This window comes from Lissotriton helveticus, chromosome 3_1 (genome assembly GCF_964261635.1).
Source record: "Lissotriton helveticus chromosome 3_1, aLisHel1.1, whole genome shotgun sequence".
Taxonomy (NCBI): Eukaryota; Metazoa; Chordata; class Amphibia; order Caudata; family Salamandridae; genus Lissotriton; species Lissotriton helveticus.
This window is the reverse complement of record NC_136061.1, coordinates 1,153,229,907-1,153,247,925: the sequence shown is the minus strand read 5'-3', so window position 1 is coordinate 1,153,247,925 and position 18,019 is coordinate 1,153,229,907. Positions and strand designations below refer to the sequence as shown.

At 42.4% G+C, this 18,019-nt stretch overlaps 1 protein-coding gene across 5 annotated transcripts in view; it reads right to left on the bottom strand.

The window, feature by feature from the left end:
* ORC4 (origin recognition complex subunit 4) overlaps positions 1–18,019 on the bottom strand; it is a 249,980-nt gene that overhangs the window by 210,171 nt on the left and 21,790 nt on the right. For 3 of the 5 annotated variants that reach the window (XM_078681765.1, XM_078681768.1, XM_078681767.1), the window contains exon 2: positions 2,998–3,070. The exons of the other annotated variants lie outside the window; for them this stretch is intronic. In XM_078681765.1, coding sequence (XP_078537891.1) covers positions 2,998–3,054 — 57 coding nt within the window. In that variant the 5' untranslated portion in view covers positions 3,055–3,070. The remainder of the gene's footprint in view (positions 1–2,997; positions 3,071–18,019) is intronic. 5 annotated transcript variants of the gene reach the window in all.

Sequence of the window (18,019 nt, the reverse complement as noted above, 5' to 3'; positions counted from 1 at the left end):
CAGCCTGGAATATCGAGAGCAGAGAAAGAGATACCATTCCTCACTCATCCTAAATTCCAGGTACAGAACTGAATAACCCCTCCTAGAGAATTCTTTAGTTATTCACTTGGCAAAAACAAACTTAACTTAAACTGTAACTTTCTATTCCCGCCCACGTATTAGACTTAGGTCAGGTACACGGGGTAGGCGTATTTAGAAACACCAGTTGAGTACGTTTAGTCAAATGTATATGTGTATGTAAATATATTTTAATCATTTTAAAACATCATATGGCTCAGAAACCATATCAATGTTTTTACAGTATTATTTTATACTATTGCTTCTAATGTATGCACTTTACTTAACTATAAGTATTGCAATAATATCGATCCATTTCTCTTGTACGAGAAAAGAGACTGATCAATAAATAAAATCTTTTATTGAACACGCCCGTCTCTTCCTTTTCTCTACATTCTGATGAGACTAAGAATGCACGTACTGACTGAGTAAAATAATTGCCTTGTGCTCACACGACTCTCGAGATTGACTCTTGATTAGGGGAGAGCAAAGTTGTCATGTTCTATGGTTGTCAGAAACTAAATCCCTTCTTGTCTAATCAGGGGAGTTAATTCCTTCCTTGAACATTCGAGAAAGTTTCTAGCGAACTCTGAGCTTAGCTGGCAAACCCAAAAATTAAGTCTAGTATCGACAGTAGTAGACCTAGTTAACGTCTGGCCTAGGCCTTTACTGCTGTAGGTACTATTCCAATGCGCAGAGCCTATTGGGAAAATAGGAGCTACACTACAATTTCACCAGTTGTGTTGCCACCTAAGATGGTGTAGCATGGTTTAAAGTTTTATGGGCGATACAAAGGCTTTTAAATAGAAATCTTTTACTTATTAAAAGCCAGAGCAAAGAGTCTTCGTGACCTTTACTGGATGATGTTTTTTGAATGTCAAGAATAAGTTGGCTGCAGCATTCTGTGTGAACTGATGTTCATTTAGAATGTACTTGGGAGAGCCTAGATACAGCGAGTATCCATAATCTATTCTTGAAACTACAAGAGTGACTCAGAGAGAAGACCCAGGAATTAGAGATAGGATTTTACTCAGTGTTTTGGCAAAGCCAGTACTGGTAATACTGTTAATTTGTTGGAACAGGAACAATTGCTAATGTCTAAAACCATAGGTTTGTCACGATCACTTTGAGGCAGTTTGCACTCAACCGTTATATCACCATGTTCTTACACCTAACAAAGATGGCTTTGGTGTCAGTAAATGTTTTGGAGATGGATATCATTATTTGTGTATCATTGGCATATAATAGAAGATCAAAGCCAAAGGATTTTAGCAGTTTAGCCAATAGTGTCATACAGATAGTGAATAATGTCGGGTTCAGAGAGGAGCCTTGAGGTACTTCACATTTAAAGGAGAAATTATCTGCACTGAATGTGATAAAGAAAAAAGAAAAAAATGGTGTGTTGGTGATGGATGGAATGCTTGAATCAATCTCAGCCACTGCCAATCACTCTGATTCGCATCCCAATCAAGCGATTTTTGCACACTGCCACCTCAGTTTGGCCCAAGTCATATGCAAATAGGTGAGTCTCAACCATGTTCCACACAGTCAGGCCCGACCTGCCAGGCCAGGTCCTCTCTGCACCGGAACAAGCAACCTAGGACTGGTTTTGCCCTAGTTAGGGCTCTTCAGCCAGGTATAGCTTAGTTCCAGTGGCCCTGGACTCACTTCAGCCAGGTCAAGACTAATTTGCATGTAGCTGGATCCAAACTGGGTCCAAACTAAGGTGGCAGTGTGTCAAAAATAACAATGGGTTGAAATGGCCCGAGTGATTACCACTGGCGGAGATTAATTCAACCATTCCACCCATCACTGTTTTGTATACATATGGTGTCGTCCTGAGTGGGACAGGTATGCCCAGAAATAGGCCCAGTGCACAGTCACTGGAACCAAGCTGAAGAGCCCATAACTAAGCCGAAACAGTCCTGGGTTGCCTGTGTTCCAGTTCAGGGAGGACCCTGCCTGGCAGATCGGGCTTGACAGTTCCTATTGGAGCAGGGTCAAGACTGATTTGTATATAGTTGGGTCCAAACTGCGGTGGGATGGGGTTTAGCAGATCATAAACGTCTATGTTGATGGAACACTGCTTAAAAAAAGGCTTTTTCATTTCTTTTGCCTAGGAGATGCAGGAGGTTGGCTAGAACGGAATGATCAGTGTTCAATTTTCCTCAGGAGGGTGGAGGTTGGGGGGCTGACGATTTGAGGGAAGGATTTACCAGATAGGATTTGGCCAGGTGAGCAACACAGTGATGGAAATTTAGGATGAGCCGGATTTTTGTTAGTTAATGATAGAAGTGGGCAGTGGCAGATAGTAAATAGTGGGCTGTCCAAGATGAGATGCAGGATGACAAAACTTGTTAGGGCTAAAAACGGGACACTGTACTAAATGTGCTAGATTTTCTCTCCAACACTTTACAGTTCTGAACATTCACTGTTTGCCTTAATATACTCCTGTAGTTGCCCTTTATTAATTCATAATAATTTTCCTAGATGTGATACTAGGGTCACTTTAATAGGCTTGCATAAATTCCTATATAAATACATTTTCCACTCTGTGTAATGTATATTACCAATCTAAGCTCACCCAGATTGAGGTCTCTCTTCCTTATTGAGTGTACTCTTGTTCTGTTGCCCTTGAGTCACATTCATTTTTATGCCTCATTGTTAATATTTATGTAATGCAATACAGTTTAAAAAAATAAAAATGCTTACAGGGCCAGAGCAAAACTTCATAATGCAAAGAAAATGTATTTCTTTGTAATGATGCACACAGATTAAAAGGTGTATGCTAGTGTGAGGATCTTAGGATAAATGTTGAGTAAGTGCAGTCATTTGCTCACATCACATTGATCACACTTGAAGTAGTTTGCATTACATATAGGTACTTTTCAAAGTTACAGACAATTTTATAGAATATTCAAAAAACATTAATTAAGTCACCTTGGAAATACATTCCCCAATTGTCAGGTTGCTGTCCCTTGATTTACGCTTGCTCATTGCGGTTGCTTCTTACCTTTAATATTAAAAAAAAACATTGTAAACAGCAACCACAATTACTGTATGAAATAGGTTTATGAAAACTAGAAACAAAACCATATATTTTTTTAACTTGTATTTTAATAAGCACTGCATCAAAGGATAGCTATGACATTTGTCAAGCACATACATTTACATAACAGTTGTTTTATTGCAATAAGTTAATAACATGACTTCACTTTTTCTTCGCAATCACTACCCGTGAGCCGAGTTGCTTTAAGGAACAGTGCATTTTGAATTGACTCTCAAACATAAAGCCAATAATACAACAACGATAATCAACAAAACCATTTTTATTTTTACAACAGTTAAAACAATCGTGAGTACAAGTGATACAACGTATGATAAACATTGTGGACTTAAGTTCCTGGTTATTAATAAGTCAGTACCCAGATGTGGTATTTTCACACCTGGAAATTAGGATCCTAGCCAGTAAATCCGACTATAAGACCCGCAATTACAAACTTTTACTAGGTCTCACGAAATTGGATTTGTCTAAAGGTTTAAAGCACCTGAGGTGTCCGCATCTGGAGTTACTGTCTGGTAATGCAGATGTGGACTAACCAATTCAGATTTCACACATGCTCCAAGAGGCATTCAGACACAGGAAGTGCATGAACGAAACAGGACTGGTTGTATTTTGTCCAATACATAACCCCTTTTCATGGATAGAAGCTGACAGAGTGATCATTGTGTATTGAAGAAAACATTACAGCAACAGTCCTGTTTTGTGGAGATCAATCCCCTTACAATAGCCACTGCAGCCAAATTAAATTCTACAATACACATCTGCTACTAGGAAAAATCATCCATTACTGTAACCACTCCAAACCATCAACATGGCCTTTACACCTATGAGGAGAGTGTGAAGGAGGACCTAGGCTCATTGGCTAACTCCACAAGACAAGCATTAAGCTGAGGGGGAAACTGAAATGTGATCACAAACAAGGTGAATGCGGGGTTATCACATCCACATAGAGCTAAGTATTACAAAACAAATGTGGACCTCTTGGAAGGGGGCCAACATTTAACCCTTTTTAAAAAATGGTAGAAGAGATAACCCTGCATGTTACCACTTCATCTCATTACAAATTTCGCCACAAAAGCTGCTCTGATATGGTTAAATGAGAAGTCAACTGAAAAATGTTTGAGCTTTCTCGATCAAGTAAGATTCCAACAGAGCAAATCCACTATGGCTCAATGTTTGTTCTTCAGGAAGTAGTTAGAGAAAATGTGTTTCAAGCCAAAAAGCTCTTTATGTTGCTTTATTTTAGTACGATTTCAAGATTCTGTTGATCGTTCACAAGTATGGTCCAAAAATGAAAGATGGGTGATATAAATTGTGCTCTTGTTATATAATTGTTACATTCAGATAATCGGGCCAAAGTGGAGGCACTGATCAATGGAAGTCTAACAGAAGAATTACCATTCAGAAACAGCTGGAAATAAGGCTGCGTTTGGGTTCAAACCTGGTTCTGATTTTTTGTTTGGGATGATTTTCCAGACTCAATGGCATGATCACATTCTTTTTCACCTAAAGTTTGCAGTTTTCATTTTGGGCCCAGTTGGACTTGGCCCTCTTGGCAGGGTCATCCCTGAACTTTTTGCCTTCATCCAATATTCTCTCTGACCTGTTTTGGTTGGTTTAATGACTCTGGCACTTTACCACTGCTGACCAGTGCTAAAGTGAATATGCTCTCCCTACTATAAATTGCTATATGTGATTGGTTTCCATGATTGGCTTATTTGGTTTACTGCCAGTCCCCAGTAAAGTGCACCAGGAGTGCCAGGACTTGTAAATACAAATGCTGCTGGTGGGCTTGCAGCACTGGTTGTGCCACCCACAGAAGCGGCCTAGTAAAATGTGTCTAGGTCTGCCATTGCAGAACCTGCGTGCAGTCTGGTACTGTCATGCTGACTGCGCAAGTACACCTACTTGTCAGTCCCTAAACCTTCCCTTAACTTCATATTAGTCACCCCTATGGTAGACCCAAGGGCAGGGTGCATTGTAAGTAGGGCTCCCGGTTTTATGGTATTTATTTTTTTCACATTTCCGTCTGTATTTATCCGTATTTATTTTTTGGTCATTTTACCTGTATTTATCCACATTTATTTTTGACACTAGAAAAAAAAAACGCTAAAGCTAGTATTTTTCTACATTTATTTAAATTGACATGCACACTTGCACTAGGTTGTTATAGCTGGGTTTTTTTTAATTGGAGCCTATGCTAAGTGCACTTTACTTATTGTAAACAACAATGCCTTTTATTTCTGTTTTAAAAACTAAAACTAAAATAAAAGGCTTTGTTGTTTGCAATGTCAATAGCTCGAACTAGCGTAAATGCGAGACCTATTGCATTGCAAATGCTTGTTTTTATTACATTGTAACTGGTGCTGATGTAAAGCATGCCAATACCTTCGGGTCGAGTTTGCGCTATATAAAATCGAAAATAAAAATAATCCACTTCTGACAGATATCATTACTGATAGAAAGGTAAGCGTGAAAACTAAAGTTACACTCACTTTAATTGAGATATGCACTCCTTTTGAGAAACACACACTATCATCATTTAAGAGAGCACTAGCCTCAACGTGCAATGATGGAACACCATGTTTTGGCACCTACTGGCACGCTATTGGACCGCAACATTTAGTATCAAATACTAAATAAGGTGCATTAATAAGAGTTTAGACCCGAGTCAGGAGGGAGAGTCCCGATTTTTATAGTTCAAAAAAGCCCTATATTTTGGTTGTCTCCTGCCTGACATTGCCTCGATTTTCATTTTTCTAAATCCCACACTTTCATCTTCTACCTATATTGTTGGCATGCACGCAGGAAATTGGGGCAAAGCTTTAACAGACACAAAACATTCTTTGCACATTCTTTGCACACACAGAAGTTCAGTGCACAGAAGCAGCGCTGTTCAGGCCGCTTGTGGGAAGGGTAGAAAATAGACGGTGCTGGTAATTACTTTGCTGCCATCAGGTTTAGCTGGAGGTGTGGGGGTTCCCATTGTGGACAGGCGCCTGCATATGAAAGGAGGCAGTGCGGGCCGAGGATAGAATCTATTGCCTTTTGAAAATCTGCATTCTTGTAGAATTGATGCTTCCTGAGCGAGGAAATAAACACCCTTGAAAACTCCGCCCCCCATGTAACGAGACGTATTGATAGCAGGCAAGCACACACACCTCTGGCGCAATGTCAGCTTTCTCGGTGCTATGTGCATGTGCGCCAAGCATCTGCCAAGCTTTTCATTGAAGTGCGTCATTAGCACACACAAGCTGTAAAGCGCCAACGTAATATTGTGAAGGCTCATTTAATATTGAAATAGGCTGCTTGCATTGCTATTGCAGAAACTCTGACATCCATGGGCCTTTCTGTCTAAGTTATGCACGAAAGTGAAAGCATCGGCTGCTTTAACTACTCCATCAATTATCTTGTGAACTACCGCTGTGAGTGTCTCTGTAGACACAGCGCTGCCAGCCCCCCCCCCCCCCCCCCCCGTATCTGGAGCAGTTTCAGGGCAGCAGTTCCCATTTCTTTTGGCCGCCCCTGTGCACCTCTGACTCGGATTTTACAGAGGAGCACAGAGGCAGGAGGAGCATTTGCTTTGTAAGTATTTTCCCGTTTTTATATATAAATACAGACAAAAAACAAAACGTTTTCTGTCTGTATTTATATGTAAAAATCCGTTTAAACGGAAAACCGGGAGCCTTAATTGTAAGCATAAGGTAGGACAAGCCCCGATGTGTGCGGCATGTCCTAACAGTGAATTACAGCCAATTTCGTTTTCCACTATTGTAAGGCTACCTGTTCTCATAGGCGAGAATGGACTGCTGGAATTATTACACTCTATAATCCCAGCAGGCTCAGTGAACATGGTAGAAGGTCAAGTTTAGTATGCCTGAACTCAGAATAATAAAATACTTCTTTTAGTAAAGTTTATTTTAATATCCTGTGTTTGCAAATACTACTTTTAGAAAGTTAGTATTTATATTTATGAAAGCAAAATTATTAAATCATTTGATCTTCATATTATCAAATTTCTACATTTTACAATACTTTTCAAAAACATAGATAAAATCCATATATATATTTTTTTTTTACCAACAAAACATCCGCAAAGGACAAGGAGCACTCTCAGGTTCCATTTGTAGTTTTATTTCATCCAGAAGACACATCAATTTTACATCAACAACAAAGCAACAGATTCCCATCGAACATTTTCCAGGACGGGTGCTTGCTTGCATGACCGTCAGAACCGCCGCAAATGACTGAAACTGTGGCACTCTTTCTGTAATGTATCAAGGACCCCCTGGTAAGGATAAAGTTCCTGGGTCAGGGAAATTAGTTCAATGCGAAGGTATCAACCCAGGCCAAATTACAAAAGACAAACACTGGCTATTTAAAGACACAAATTATGCATAAACTATAACACAGAGAATTATATTGATATAAAAAAGTTTTTTAATTATATTGATAAAAAGAGATTAAACACATATATTACGTATACATGATCAATTGATACAATAAAAAGATTTTTGTTAATGATAAAAATGAAACATTTGTTCTAAAAAGACTCAAAGGACAGTATTGTTGTCCTATATACTATTGGCGTGGCTGTGGTCTGTCAACGCGTTTCGACACGTCGTAGTGTCTTCCTCAGGACAATATTTTTTGCAGCCAAGTTTTCATTGTATATAGGATGAAATCAAAATCGCTGCGATTTCTGTAATTTTTGTAGTTTCAGGTTAAAAATCAGTCGATATTTATCGAGCCTGGAGTGGCTTCTTTTATTGTATCAAGTCTTCACAGTAGCACACGAAGAATGAGGCACCTTAAACAATTCTTTATTTCGGTATGTGAAATCTTTTTCTGAAGATTTCACTGCTCGCTTCTCACTCTTCGTTTCAAAAATACGTAACCACTATTTTCCTTAAAACCAATGTTCGCCACGAATGATATTTTCGCTTTGAGGTGGTATAAAAGGCGGGTACTGAAGAGAACGCTCAGGACGCCATGATAGCTCTGGATATTGCCCCTTCCACCCTTTTGGGGTTACGCTGTAAACATACGATTGATGATTTTCTAATGTAGATTTTCTAAAGTGAGACTCCAGCGGTGTGGCCGAGTCTTTCTTTTAGCGTATAGCCGACAAAGGGACAATGCTTCTAAGCGTCATGATACGAGAGCGTTTTCAAAGCGAGGGTTTTTTGAAATCTGTAAGGTTTCTTCTGCTCTAGTATTCCCACCGTGTGCTGGCTGGTTCGAAAAACAACTGAAACTGTGGCACACCTGCCAACAAATGTTGGGACATTACTAAATGGAGAGTTTGGGTTACTAAACCTGAGCTTGCAGGTACGTGCCATACACAGAGTCTTTAAATAGCGGCTGAACGAGGGCTACTAAAACACAGGCTTGTTCGTGTTGTTTAAAGGGACTGCTGCCTCACAGTGCGTGGTTCCTTTTTCAAAGCACCGTTTGAACTATTAAATCTTTTAGCAGATTTAAAAGCGCTTACAAAATTATGAACGAATGTCAACTAATGGCAAAACTTGACACACTGTGATGGCGAATATGTAACAGTACAACTAGGGAGAAAATGCAGTCCCCTTTCAGAGACTATCAAATGCTGTCCAATGGGCAGTGAAATTCGTGTACGAACGGAGACCTGATTTATACACCATAATTGAAAAAGGCAATGCGCCGAAATGAGTCTTCTGGATAAAATAAAACAACAAATGGAACCCGAAAGTGTTCCTTGTCCTTTGTGGATGTTTTGTTGGAAGATAATTATACGCGAGGCCACGCTCACCAAAGAAAGCACCCGTCCTGGAAAGTGTTCGATGGGAATCTGTGGCTTTATTTATTTATGAAGTGTTGGTGATCTAGATCTTTTTTTAGAAAAAAAACACGTTTCCTCCATTTAAAGCAGCCCCATTACTGTTTTGAGATCACCTTGCAATATTTAATGCATATGCTTCCAAGTTGAAGTTGTATTTTTGTGTCAAGGATAGTGATGCCAAAATCCAAATTGAGTGTTTAAACTGTGAGATGGTGCATGAAACAGGATCCAGTAGAGCTTTAAGTCCCAGCCCTGACAAATGTGATCTTACTTATTTAGTGCTTTATCATCATTTTACAGCAGTGTGTAGCTTGACTAGTACAATAAATGCTTGGAATTTGTTAATTTCCCAGATGAAAATTGATACAGTTCATTGTTAAGAAAACTATAACTGACAGAGACAATAGTTTAACCATACCAGAGCCTTTCTTCAAAACCTAGGTACTGGCAAAGACCTAAAGACTTATCCAGCATGGGATTTGGAGCCATGGCTGGCTTAGCATGTGCACATTTTCACTTGCACTGGCCCATCTCTTCTACGAGTCTGTGAGCTTTCTTGCAAATGCACCAGAAGGAGGGAGAGGCTGGTGAATATGACCAAGCAACAATCAAGTCCCTCTCCAAAACTCAGGTGCCACATGATTTCTGGGTGAAACTGTGGACCATTATCAAGAAACTCTAACCAGGTTTTGGACTGATTACTGTAATTGATATGTGCTGTAAACCAAACCACACATGGGGGAAAGCCTTAACTCACAACAACTTCTAAATGAGTAATACACAAGAAGTTGATTTTTAATTAAACACTTATTTGAAGAAAAAAAAGCAGTCTATGCTGAAACAGGGTTCCCAATAATAGATGATATTTTGGAATTCAGATGCAGAACTGTAGCACAAAAACTACCATAGTGAGCATTTGTGGAACTATCCAAAAACAATCCAGGGAACCTGGGAAATGTGCTGATCCTGAATGGAATGCAGTTAAACCCTGTTATCCTTGCTACTTGTATGGGGCAAATCACCTGGTTCTTGCTTTGGTCAATATAATAACCTTGCTTTCTAACACTGATAATGAACTTTATCCATAGACTTCTATTTTAACCTGACAGCACAAATATTTCATACTCACATGTTAATTCAATCATGATTTAACCTTTCATTTGGTCAGTCTTGGTACTAATAAGATGTATTTATGGGTTGTTTACTTTACACGATTAAAGTTTTTTTATTCCGTTTTAGTGTAGATCAAGGGGTTGCTTCTTGTTGTATACTTCCCAAAAAATGCAAACTAAAAAAAAGTGTGTGATGTTTAAAATTGCATGTTCTAATAGGCTGAGCATTTGCATTTGACTTCATTGAAATATTCTGCCTCTTTATGCACGGTCTCTGCAATGACACTTCAGTATGTGGCATTAGAGTTCAGGAGATACATACTTTCCTTGCATGTTTTTAACAAAAGGGAAACAATATATTGCAACCATTTTATTTTGCCGACGTTTTTGCAACTGACTGAAGTTCTGAATGCTGACCCATATTTACCTATGCTGCAAGTTGCCACTCCCTGGTAACTACAGGGAGATACTTATTTCCCAACCACCAAGATCTGCATCCTCCCTCTTCTGTTATGGCTCTTGTTGGAGGGTCAGCGACCAGCAATAGCTTGCAGGCTATACACTGCACCAGCACAACAGAGGACTTAGCAAGAGTCATCTGCACAAGCTATAATTATAGAGATTATCTGTTTTTGTTTCAATTAATTTTATTAACATTTGCGTGCACACAAGAAACACCACAAGTAAAGAAATTAGTGATTCCATTAATTGCCATACAACGCTGGCCGAACGGTTTTCTTTTGCCCATTGACAAAATAACTTTGTTTCCTTAGTAACAACCTGTTCCAGCTGTTTGCCTTGTCACATACATCTGGGAGACCACCTATGTTATTTCATCATTGCCACAACCTATTGTTAAAGTCAAACCTAAAAAGGAGGTATAGGGGTTATACAGGGTAAGAGAAACTGCTCAAAATGTTACAGCAGGAGAAAGTTGGTAAATGCAAAACACAAGGTGGACGGAGTGCTGAAACTTTTCAAACACTCACCCCCTTTCAAGAGATCTGTGTTAAATCCATTGTTCTTTTGCTCCCCATGCCACCCCAGTTTGTACCCAGCCATATGTAAACAAGTCTTTTTTAGTAGTGATAAGAACTTTATTCAGCTAGAGTTTAGCCATAAAAGTAAAATATTTCGATGCAAAGTGAATTTGGCCAGAACTTTGATTAAGTTAAAACATCTTAAAATCTGAGCTCCTAAAATACTAGGAGACCATAAAAACCATTATATATCCATCATTCGTTCCTATTGAAATTACATTAAAAACTTATTAGCAATCTAATAAATTGTCCACTGTTGCTTATGGTGCAGAAAAGTGCAGGTGCTAATTATCCCAGCGCAAAATACACAATATTAAGAGAGTTTACCACAATAATATACATACTAATTAAAAGTGTGTTCAAAACGTATGAAACATACCACAATTTGTTGTTATCTTTCTTGAAATGTCTAACCCACAAGGGCTGACATGCTAAAATTAAATGATGGGGGCGAGATACTATAAAACCCAAGACCTTGGGTGTGATGGAGATCACCTAGATTCTAAACACTGCCAGACCAGGGCTCACGGGAGCCCACTCGATTTTTCCAACCCTGTGGATGCTAAAGTTAGAAAATTCACGGCTTTGCGTGCTAGTTGGACCAGGGTCCCTCCCAAAAGCTCACGGATTTCTTAGCACCAGCCTGTTTTTCTGTTTCAAGCCAGCACTGATGGGCCAAGGAGTCATCGTTTGCTGCCCTCATTCTCCAGTAATATTTTATTAGGACGCCTTGCCTGACCGAGACCTGACTTTGCAGCTCGAACTCCAGCCTGATGTGGGCTTGCGAATTGTGGCGTGGGATCCTAAACAATTTTTTAAAAGACTTGATTGTAAGGTGTTCAAACTTGCGGCGTCTATTTTTGAGTAATTTTGAGCCATATTGATCTGCAAAAGATAGTTTGTAGAGCAATTTCTTAACTTTTGGTGAAATGTTTTAAATACAAAACACAGCTTATTTGCAGTTGCTTGCCTCGATGGCTCAGTTCCAGGATATTGACATTTGCCCACCAAGTAAATCTGGGTTGCCTCTTGTTGCATTCACTGGAAAAACATTGGACCTTTGTTTTGTTATAACTGACATCCAAGCCCAAATTTGAGTTCTCATCTAGTAATTGGGCAATCAACTAATGCAACCCTAAAGGAGTTTTACTAAGCGGAACTAGATCATTGGCGTATTGCAGGCTTCTAATTAGTTCGCTGGTCAATGTGGTGGTGGGGGTCTCCATGCACTTGGCATAGGTGTTTATCTAGATCGGCTGTGTTGATGTTAAACAGTCAGTGTGCAAGGATGCACCTCTGCTTTAATCCATTATTGGTGGACTTGTTGTTGGTCTCCTAGCTTTATTTGCACCCATGTGTTTGAGTACCGATTTATAGTTGCCTCCAACAATTTCGCTATTGTGTCATCTTTTTCTACAACCTGGCCCTTGGAACTGTATTGAAAGCTGTTTTTAGGTCAATAAAGCAAGCATAAAGTTTGCAAGATTTAAGGCTTGCTTGCTCTGCCAAAAGAGTAACTGCTGATATGTTGGTTAGAGTACTCATTACTGCTCTAAAGCCTGTGTGGGTTTGGGGACTAGCAGCCTGATTCATGTAGGTAAATTGCACTCGCAAAGGGCCAGATTCTGAGAATCTGGCCCTTTGCGAGTGCGATTTTTGCATTTGGTATTCATGATACCAAATGCAAAAATCGCTATTTAAGAAGTCGCAAATATGCGAGGAATAGCATTTAAGGAATCTCTAATAGAGATTCCTCAAATGCTATTCATGAAACATCAAGAAATAGCGATTTTGAACTTTTGGGGGCGCTATTTACCGACAGGTCAGACCTGTCGGTAAATAGCAAAAACTCAGAAAAATGCTTTTAAATGCATTTTTCAAAGTTGCATGTAGCACACACACATGTCCTTTGGACATGTGTGTGCGCAACACCTGTCCAAAAGTGCATTTTAGGGGTGCTACAGGGCGTCCTTTGGACACCCCTGGCACCCTTAAAATCGCTATCTTAGTTGCGAGTAGCAAATTGCTACTCGCAAATCTCCATTCATTCCTATGGGCCTCTTGGCCCATAGGAATGAATGGGGAGTATTTGCGAGTAGCAAATTGCTACTCGCAAATAAAGAACATGTAGGAATCGCTATTTTATTAGCAATTCCTACATGAATGCCGTTTTGCGTGTCCTCAATAGCGAATCGTTATGATTCGCTATTAGGGACACGCAAAACGGCATGTACATGAATCAGGCTGTAAGTTTGTACTAGTCGCTCAGGCCTCTAATTCCGACAGCAAATTCGAGGCAAATATCTTAGCTTCCACATCTATTAAAGCAATCAGTCTGTAGTTGTTGGTCTGAGAAGTTGGCCTGATGTATGATGTCTCCAATTCTGGGGGCACCTTACATCAGTCCAAACAATCCCTTATGGTGGTGGTTATAAGTCAACCGTATAGACAAGCTATCCTAGGGGTAGCATGGACTAAGCAGCCTTAAAGGCTTAACTTCAGAGGGCGAGTGAAGCCAGCTGTTTTACCATATGCAATCCTGTAAAACCAAATGAAAGGACACCACACAAGTTATATATTATCAAAATATATGTATTTATTCTTAGAATAATCCCTACTACTCTTTATGAGCAATGAAGCACAAGCGTTTAAATAAAAGCACAGTATAACATACACAAGTTGCACAGTTATGGATGAGGCCGGTGGCCACTCAAACCATATATCAAAAAAGTGGTATAACAATCACTAATCGATCAGGGGTAAGGCCTAGGGCCTTGGGAATCGCTGGGACTACACTGGACTAACAGCAGTTAGGACGGGAGTAGCCCGCGGGATTTGGGTGCAGTGCCTAAAGCACACGCATGCACCAATGCAAAGTCAATGGTGCGTAAAGGTTATCGAGTTACAGTTTTAAGAGTCTTCCGACTGGACTAGAAGGACAAAACTTTAGAGTTAGACACTAGAGGTGTAAACCACTACAGGAGCACCGGTGTTCAAGAGTTACCTCACCCACAGGAAGCGGGTGCACAGGTGCAAAGATGTGTCGGGTTTCGTCACGAAGATCTAGGGTGCCTGGAGATGAAGATGCTGCAGGCGTCCAGAAGAGAAGTGTCCGGTGCGATCCAAGGGTGGATCGAAGATGTTGGGTACCTGAAAGCAGAGGGGACAGAGTCTGGGTCACTAGCCAGTGACCAGGAAGGAACCAGGAAGGAACCAGGCAATGTCGGGCGCAATCAAGTCGATGTCGTGAAGCTTGTCTCCGCTGCCACGTGGTCTCTGGGGCACCGAGGATGTCCTGGAGTGAATCACGAGCTGTCCCACGAAGGCTCCCGCTGTCGGCGGTGTCGGCTTCAAGATCGGAGTCAACAGGCCTTGGCAAATGCAACCAACGCAGGATTCGAAGATCGCTTCTTACTCGGACCAGCAAGGTCTGAGTGGTTGCTCCTTTTCAGGGGAGCGAGGGCCAGTCTGGAGCAACCAGACTAGCTGAGCAAATTCTAAGGTTCGTCGGTACTGGGGCCACTAGCCAACGAACAAGCGACCGCACCAACGCGTTGAGCAGGAAAATGCAAAAGGGCCCCACGCAGCACTCATCGAGTGTGGAGGGGTGAGCTTCGGTGCACAAGCTGCTCGGGGATGGAGCTTCTCAGACTCCAATGCACAGCTTCGAGGGAGCCTCGGATGCTGCACGGTCAGCGCTTCGTAGTTTTTCCAAGATGGCCGGCCCCACGCTTCAGGTCGCCTCCACGGGTCCCAGCTCTGCAGGGACTGTGGATCGGGCTATTAGAAGGCAGGCACGCTGGGTCTTGTCGATCTCTGTCGCTCAAGTTCCGGCGGGAACTGCAACAAAGCAAACGTCGAGGTGCTGGATGGTGCCTGTTTGCACAGGGTGGTCACTCCTTGACCACAAGGGAGATTCTTCAGTCTTCCACGTCGAGTGGGATGTCGAAGGGTCCAGAGATTTGTTTCATAAGTTTCAGTCAGGATAATCTGATGTGCACTGGCACAGCTCCTACTTTTAAGTCAAATCAAGGGGCTGGATTACCTGCTAGGTCTCTCCTATGGGTGGGACCCAGGAAGGGGGTGGTTACACCCCTTTTCCTTTGTCCAGTTTCGCGCCAGGACTGGGGCTGGATGGCCCCAGAACCGGTTTGACTGGAATCTGCCCAGGGACACCTTGTGCACCCCAGGCAGTGTCTAGTTTCTTTCAACCCTCCCAGCTACAATCCACTATCTCCTGTCTGGGGTGGTGTGACACCTCCCTGTGACAGGAAACCCTTTGTCCAGGCGTCCTCTGCCAAGTTTCGGTCAGCAGCAGGAGGCCAGACATGTCTGTGGCAGCAGCGTCCTTTGGTTAGGATTAACCGCGTTTTCAGTAAAGTAACATGTCTTCTCCCTCTAGAAGGGGGAATGCTATCCCTATCACCAGGATTGGCGAGGGGGTAGTATTCCAACGTGACACCAAACACGACATGTTTTGATAAAGCCAAACCAAAGTTACAATAACCGCGAGGATTATAATGCACTTAAGAGTATATGGTATGGCAGTATCACTGGAACAGCATTAAGGAATTGGTCCCAACACTGCAGTCAAGCTCAGCTCATGCTAGAGCACCATCTCACATAAACCCAAGCACTCTGCCTCCAGGACTGTAAAGGCCTGCCATAGGAGTGACTTACAGGTATAGATGTGTCCAGATATAGGTTAAGACATAGGTATACTATATCTAAGCAAGAGGTGAGTACACTACCTTGCCCCAGCTGTGGGAACAGCCAGTTGTGTCGATTTAAGTACCAGCCAGGGGTGGCAAAAGATATGCTGCAGCCCCTGGTAGGCCTTGGATGCACCTATGCCCTGGGCACCTATAGTGCTCTGTACAGGGGCTGATAAGGTGGCCAGTTCCAAATTGGGTATGTACCTATAGTACATGGAGTCCATTTAAAGAGAGAGCAGATAGCCTGGGGTCCTGATTAGCAGGATCTCAGGCCAACTAAGTCGAAAACCAGCTAAACACACGGCAAAAAATCTGGGGTAACCATAGTCAGGGATCCTCCTTCCTACATAGCCCCCCCCCCCCCAAACGAAAGGAGATAAGGCTATCCCTGACCAGGTAAGCCTATATTGCCTAAGTAGCCCTATAAGGAAGTACCTGCACTAGCATGGTAACCCCCTGTCTCATGGTCCACTAAGCAATCCCTCACCCTAGGGGTATCAGAGGGTCTCCACCATAAGGAATCACTACCTTTGGTGTGTTTTGGCAAAGTTAAAGGCTGGTGTTGAGATGGAGTACTGAAGTGAGGCTCCACTAAGGTAGGGCTTAGCTTCATCCAATCATCTTCCACCATGTGTGCCTTTCTTTCCTTGACTGAGTTGCACTGCGCTCTCAGGGTCAACCTCTGGCTGCCTACAGCTGGAGGCTGGGTCCCTTCTGTTGGCTTACTGGAGGGACAGGTCAGGTTTGGGGCCCCAGGTTTGGCTGTGCCCAACAGTGTCTATTTGGGGGAGGTCCCTAACTAGTTGTAAGGGGGATCCCTCAGGAATTTTTAAAGTTTTCACCTGGCTAGGGCTGCTAGCTTTGGTGCCCCTAATCTGCTGATGGGGGCGTTTTATTTGACAGGGGGCCCTTTGGGGCTCACTGACCTCCTTGACCTCTGCAGCCCTGGGCTGGCTGAGGTAGGGTAGAGAGGGGCAGGTTATCTGCTCCAGACTGGGTCCCACCTTGGAAGGGTCCACTGACATCAGGGGCTCTGCCAGGCTAGGCCTGACTACCTCTGGGGCAGTTCCTTCACAAGGGGCAAGATTAGTTCCCTGAGGAGGCTGATCCTGTCCTAATGTCTAGTGGGAGGGAGATTTTTCTTCCTCCTCAATGCTCTCTGTTTGTGTGGAGTGATCCATAGTTTCAGGCTTCACAACACATGAATCAGTTTGAGTTTGGGCTGTGGCCATCACAGCCTCACCAACCTTTTCAGGAAGGGACTCAGTTTGGGTATGGGCTGTTACCATCACAGCCCTGCTAATCTGTTTAGGAAGGGATTCTGATGAAGATGGGGCTGAGTCTTGCACAGCCCTACCAACCTTTTCAGGAAGGACATCTTGGATTGGGGCTGTAGCCATCACAGCCTCACTACCCTTTCCATGGACATTTACTATTTTAGAATGGGTTTCTTGTTCAACCTCAGCCCGGCTGAGATTTCTAAATCATTCCCAAGTAGACACTCTACAGGCAAGTTTGCTGACACTGCCACTCTCTTTGGGCCAGTGACACCTCCCCAGCTGAGATTTACTACTGCCATGGGATGATTTCTCTGCACTCCATCAATGTTAGTCACCTGATATGTGGCACCAGGTAAAAGTTGCCTTGAGGGGACTAGATTCTCAGTCACCATAGTAATACTAGCCCCTGTGTCTCTGTAGGCCTCAACTTTTTGACCATTGATGATGGGCTCCTGTCTATACTTGCTCAAAGTGTTTGGGCAATCAATGAAGTTGGCAAACCCCATGCCAGTTTCATAGACAAGAGTATCTGTATTAGGGGAACTGGTTAGGCCAGAATCCACCTGACCCCCAAAAGTAAACCCACCCAAATTCTTGGGGGTGTTCCCACCACCTGGGGGATTACTGCGGACAGTAACAGGAGGTGTTGGAGCTTTACTTGGAGGTATATTTTCCTTATTGTTATTCCTGGGACAACTGCTATCAGTTTTCCAGTGGCCAGGCTGTTTACAGACATGGCAATAAGGTTTCTTCTGGTCAGAGGAAGTGTTTTGGGACCCACCCCCACCCTTGGAGGTTTGGGGCCCTGTGGGAGACTTTTCTTTAGATTTATCCCCACCCTTCTCTCGAGCCTTGGAAGTATCCTTCTTTTGGTCATTACCCCGATTCTTAGGCCGAATCCTGGTTCTGACCCATTTGTCTGCCCTCTTACCC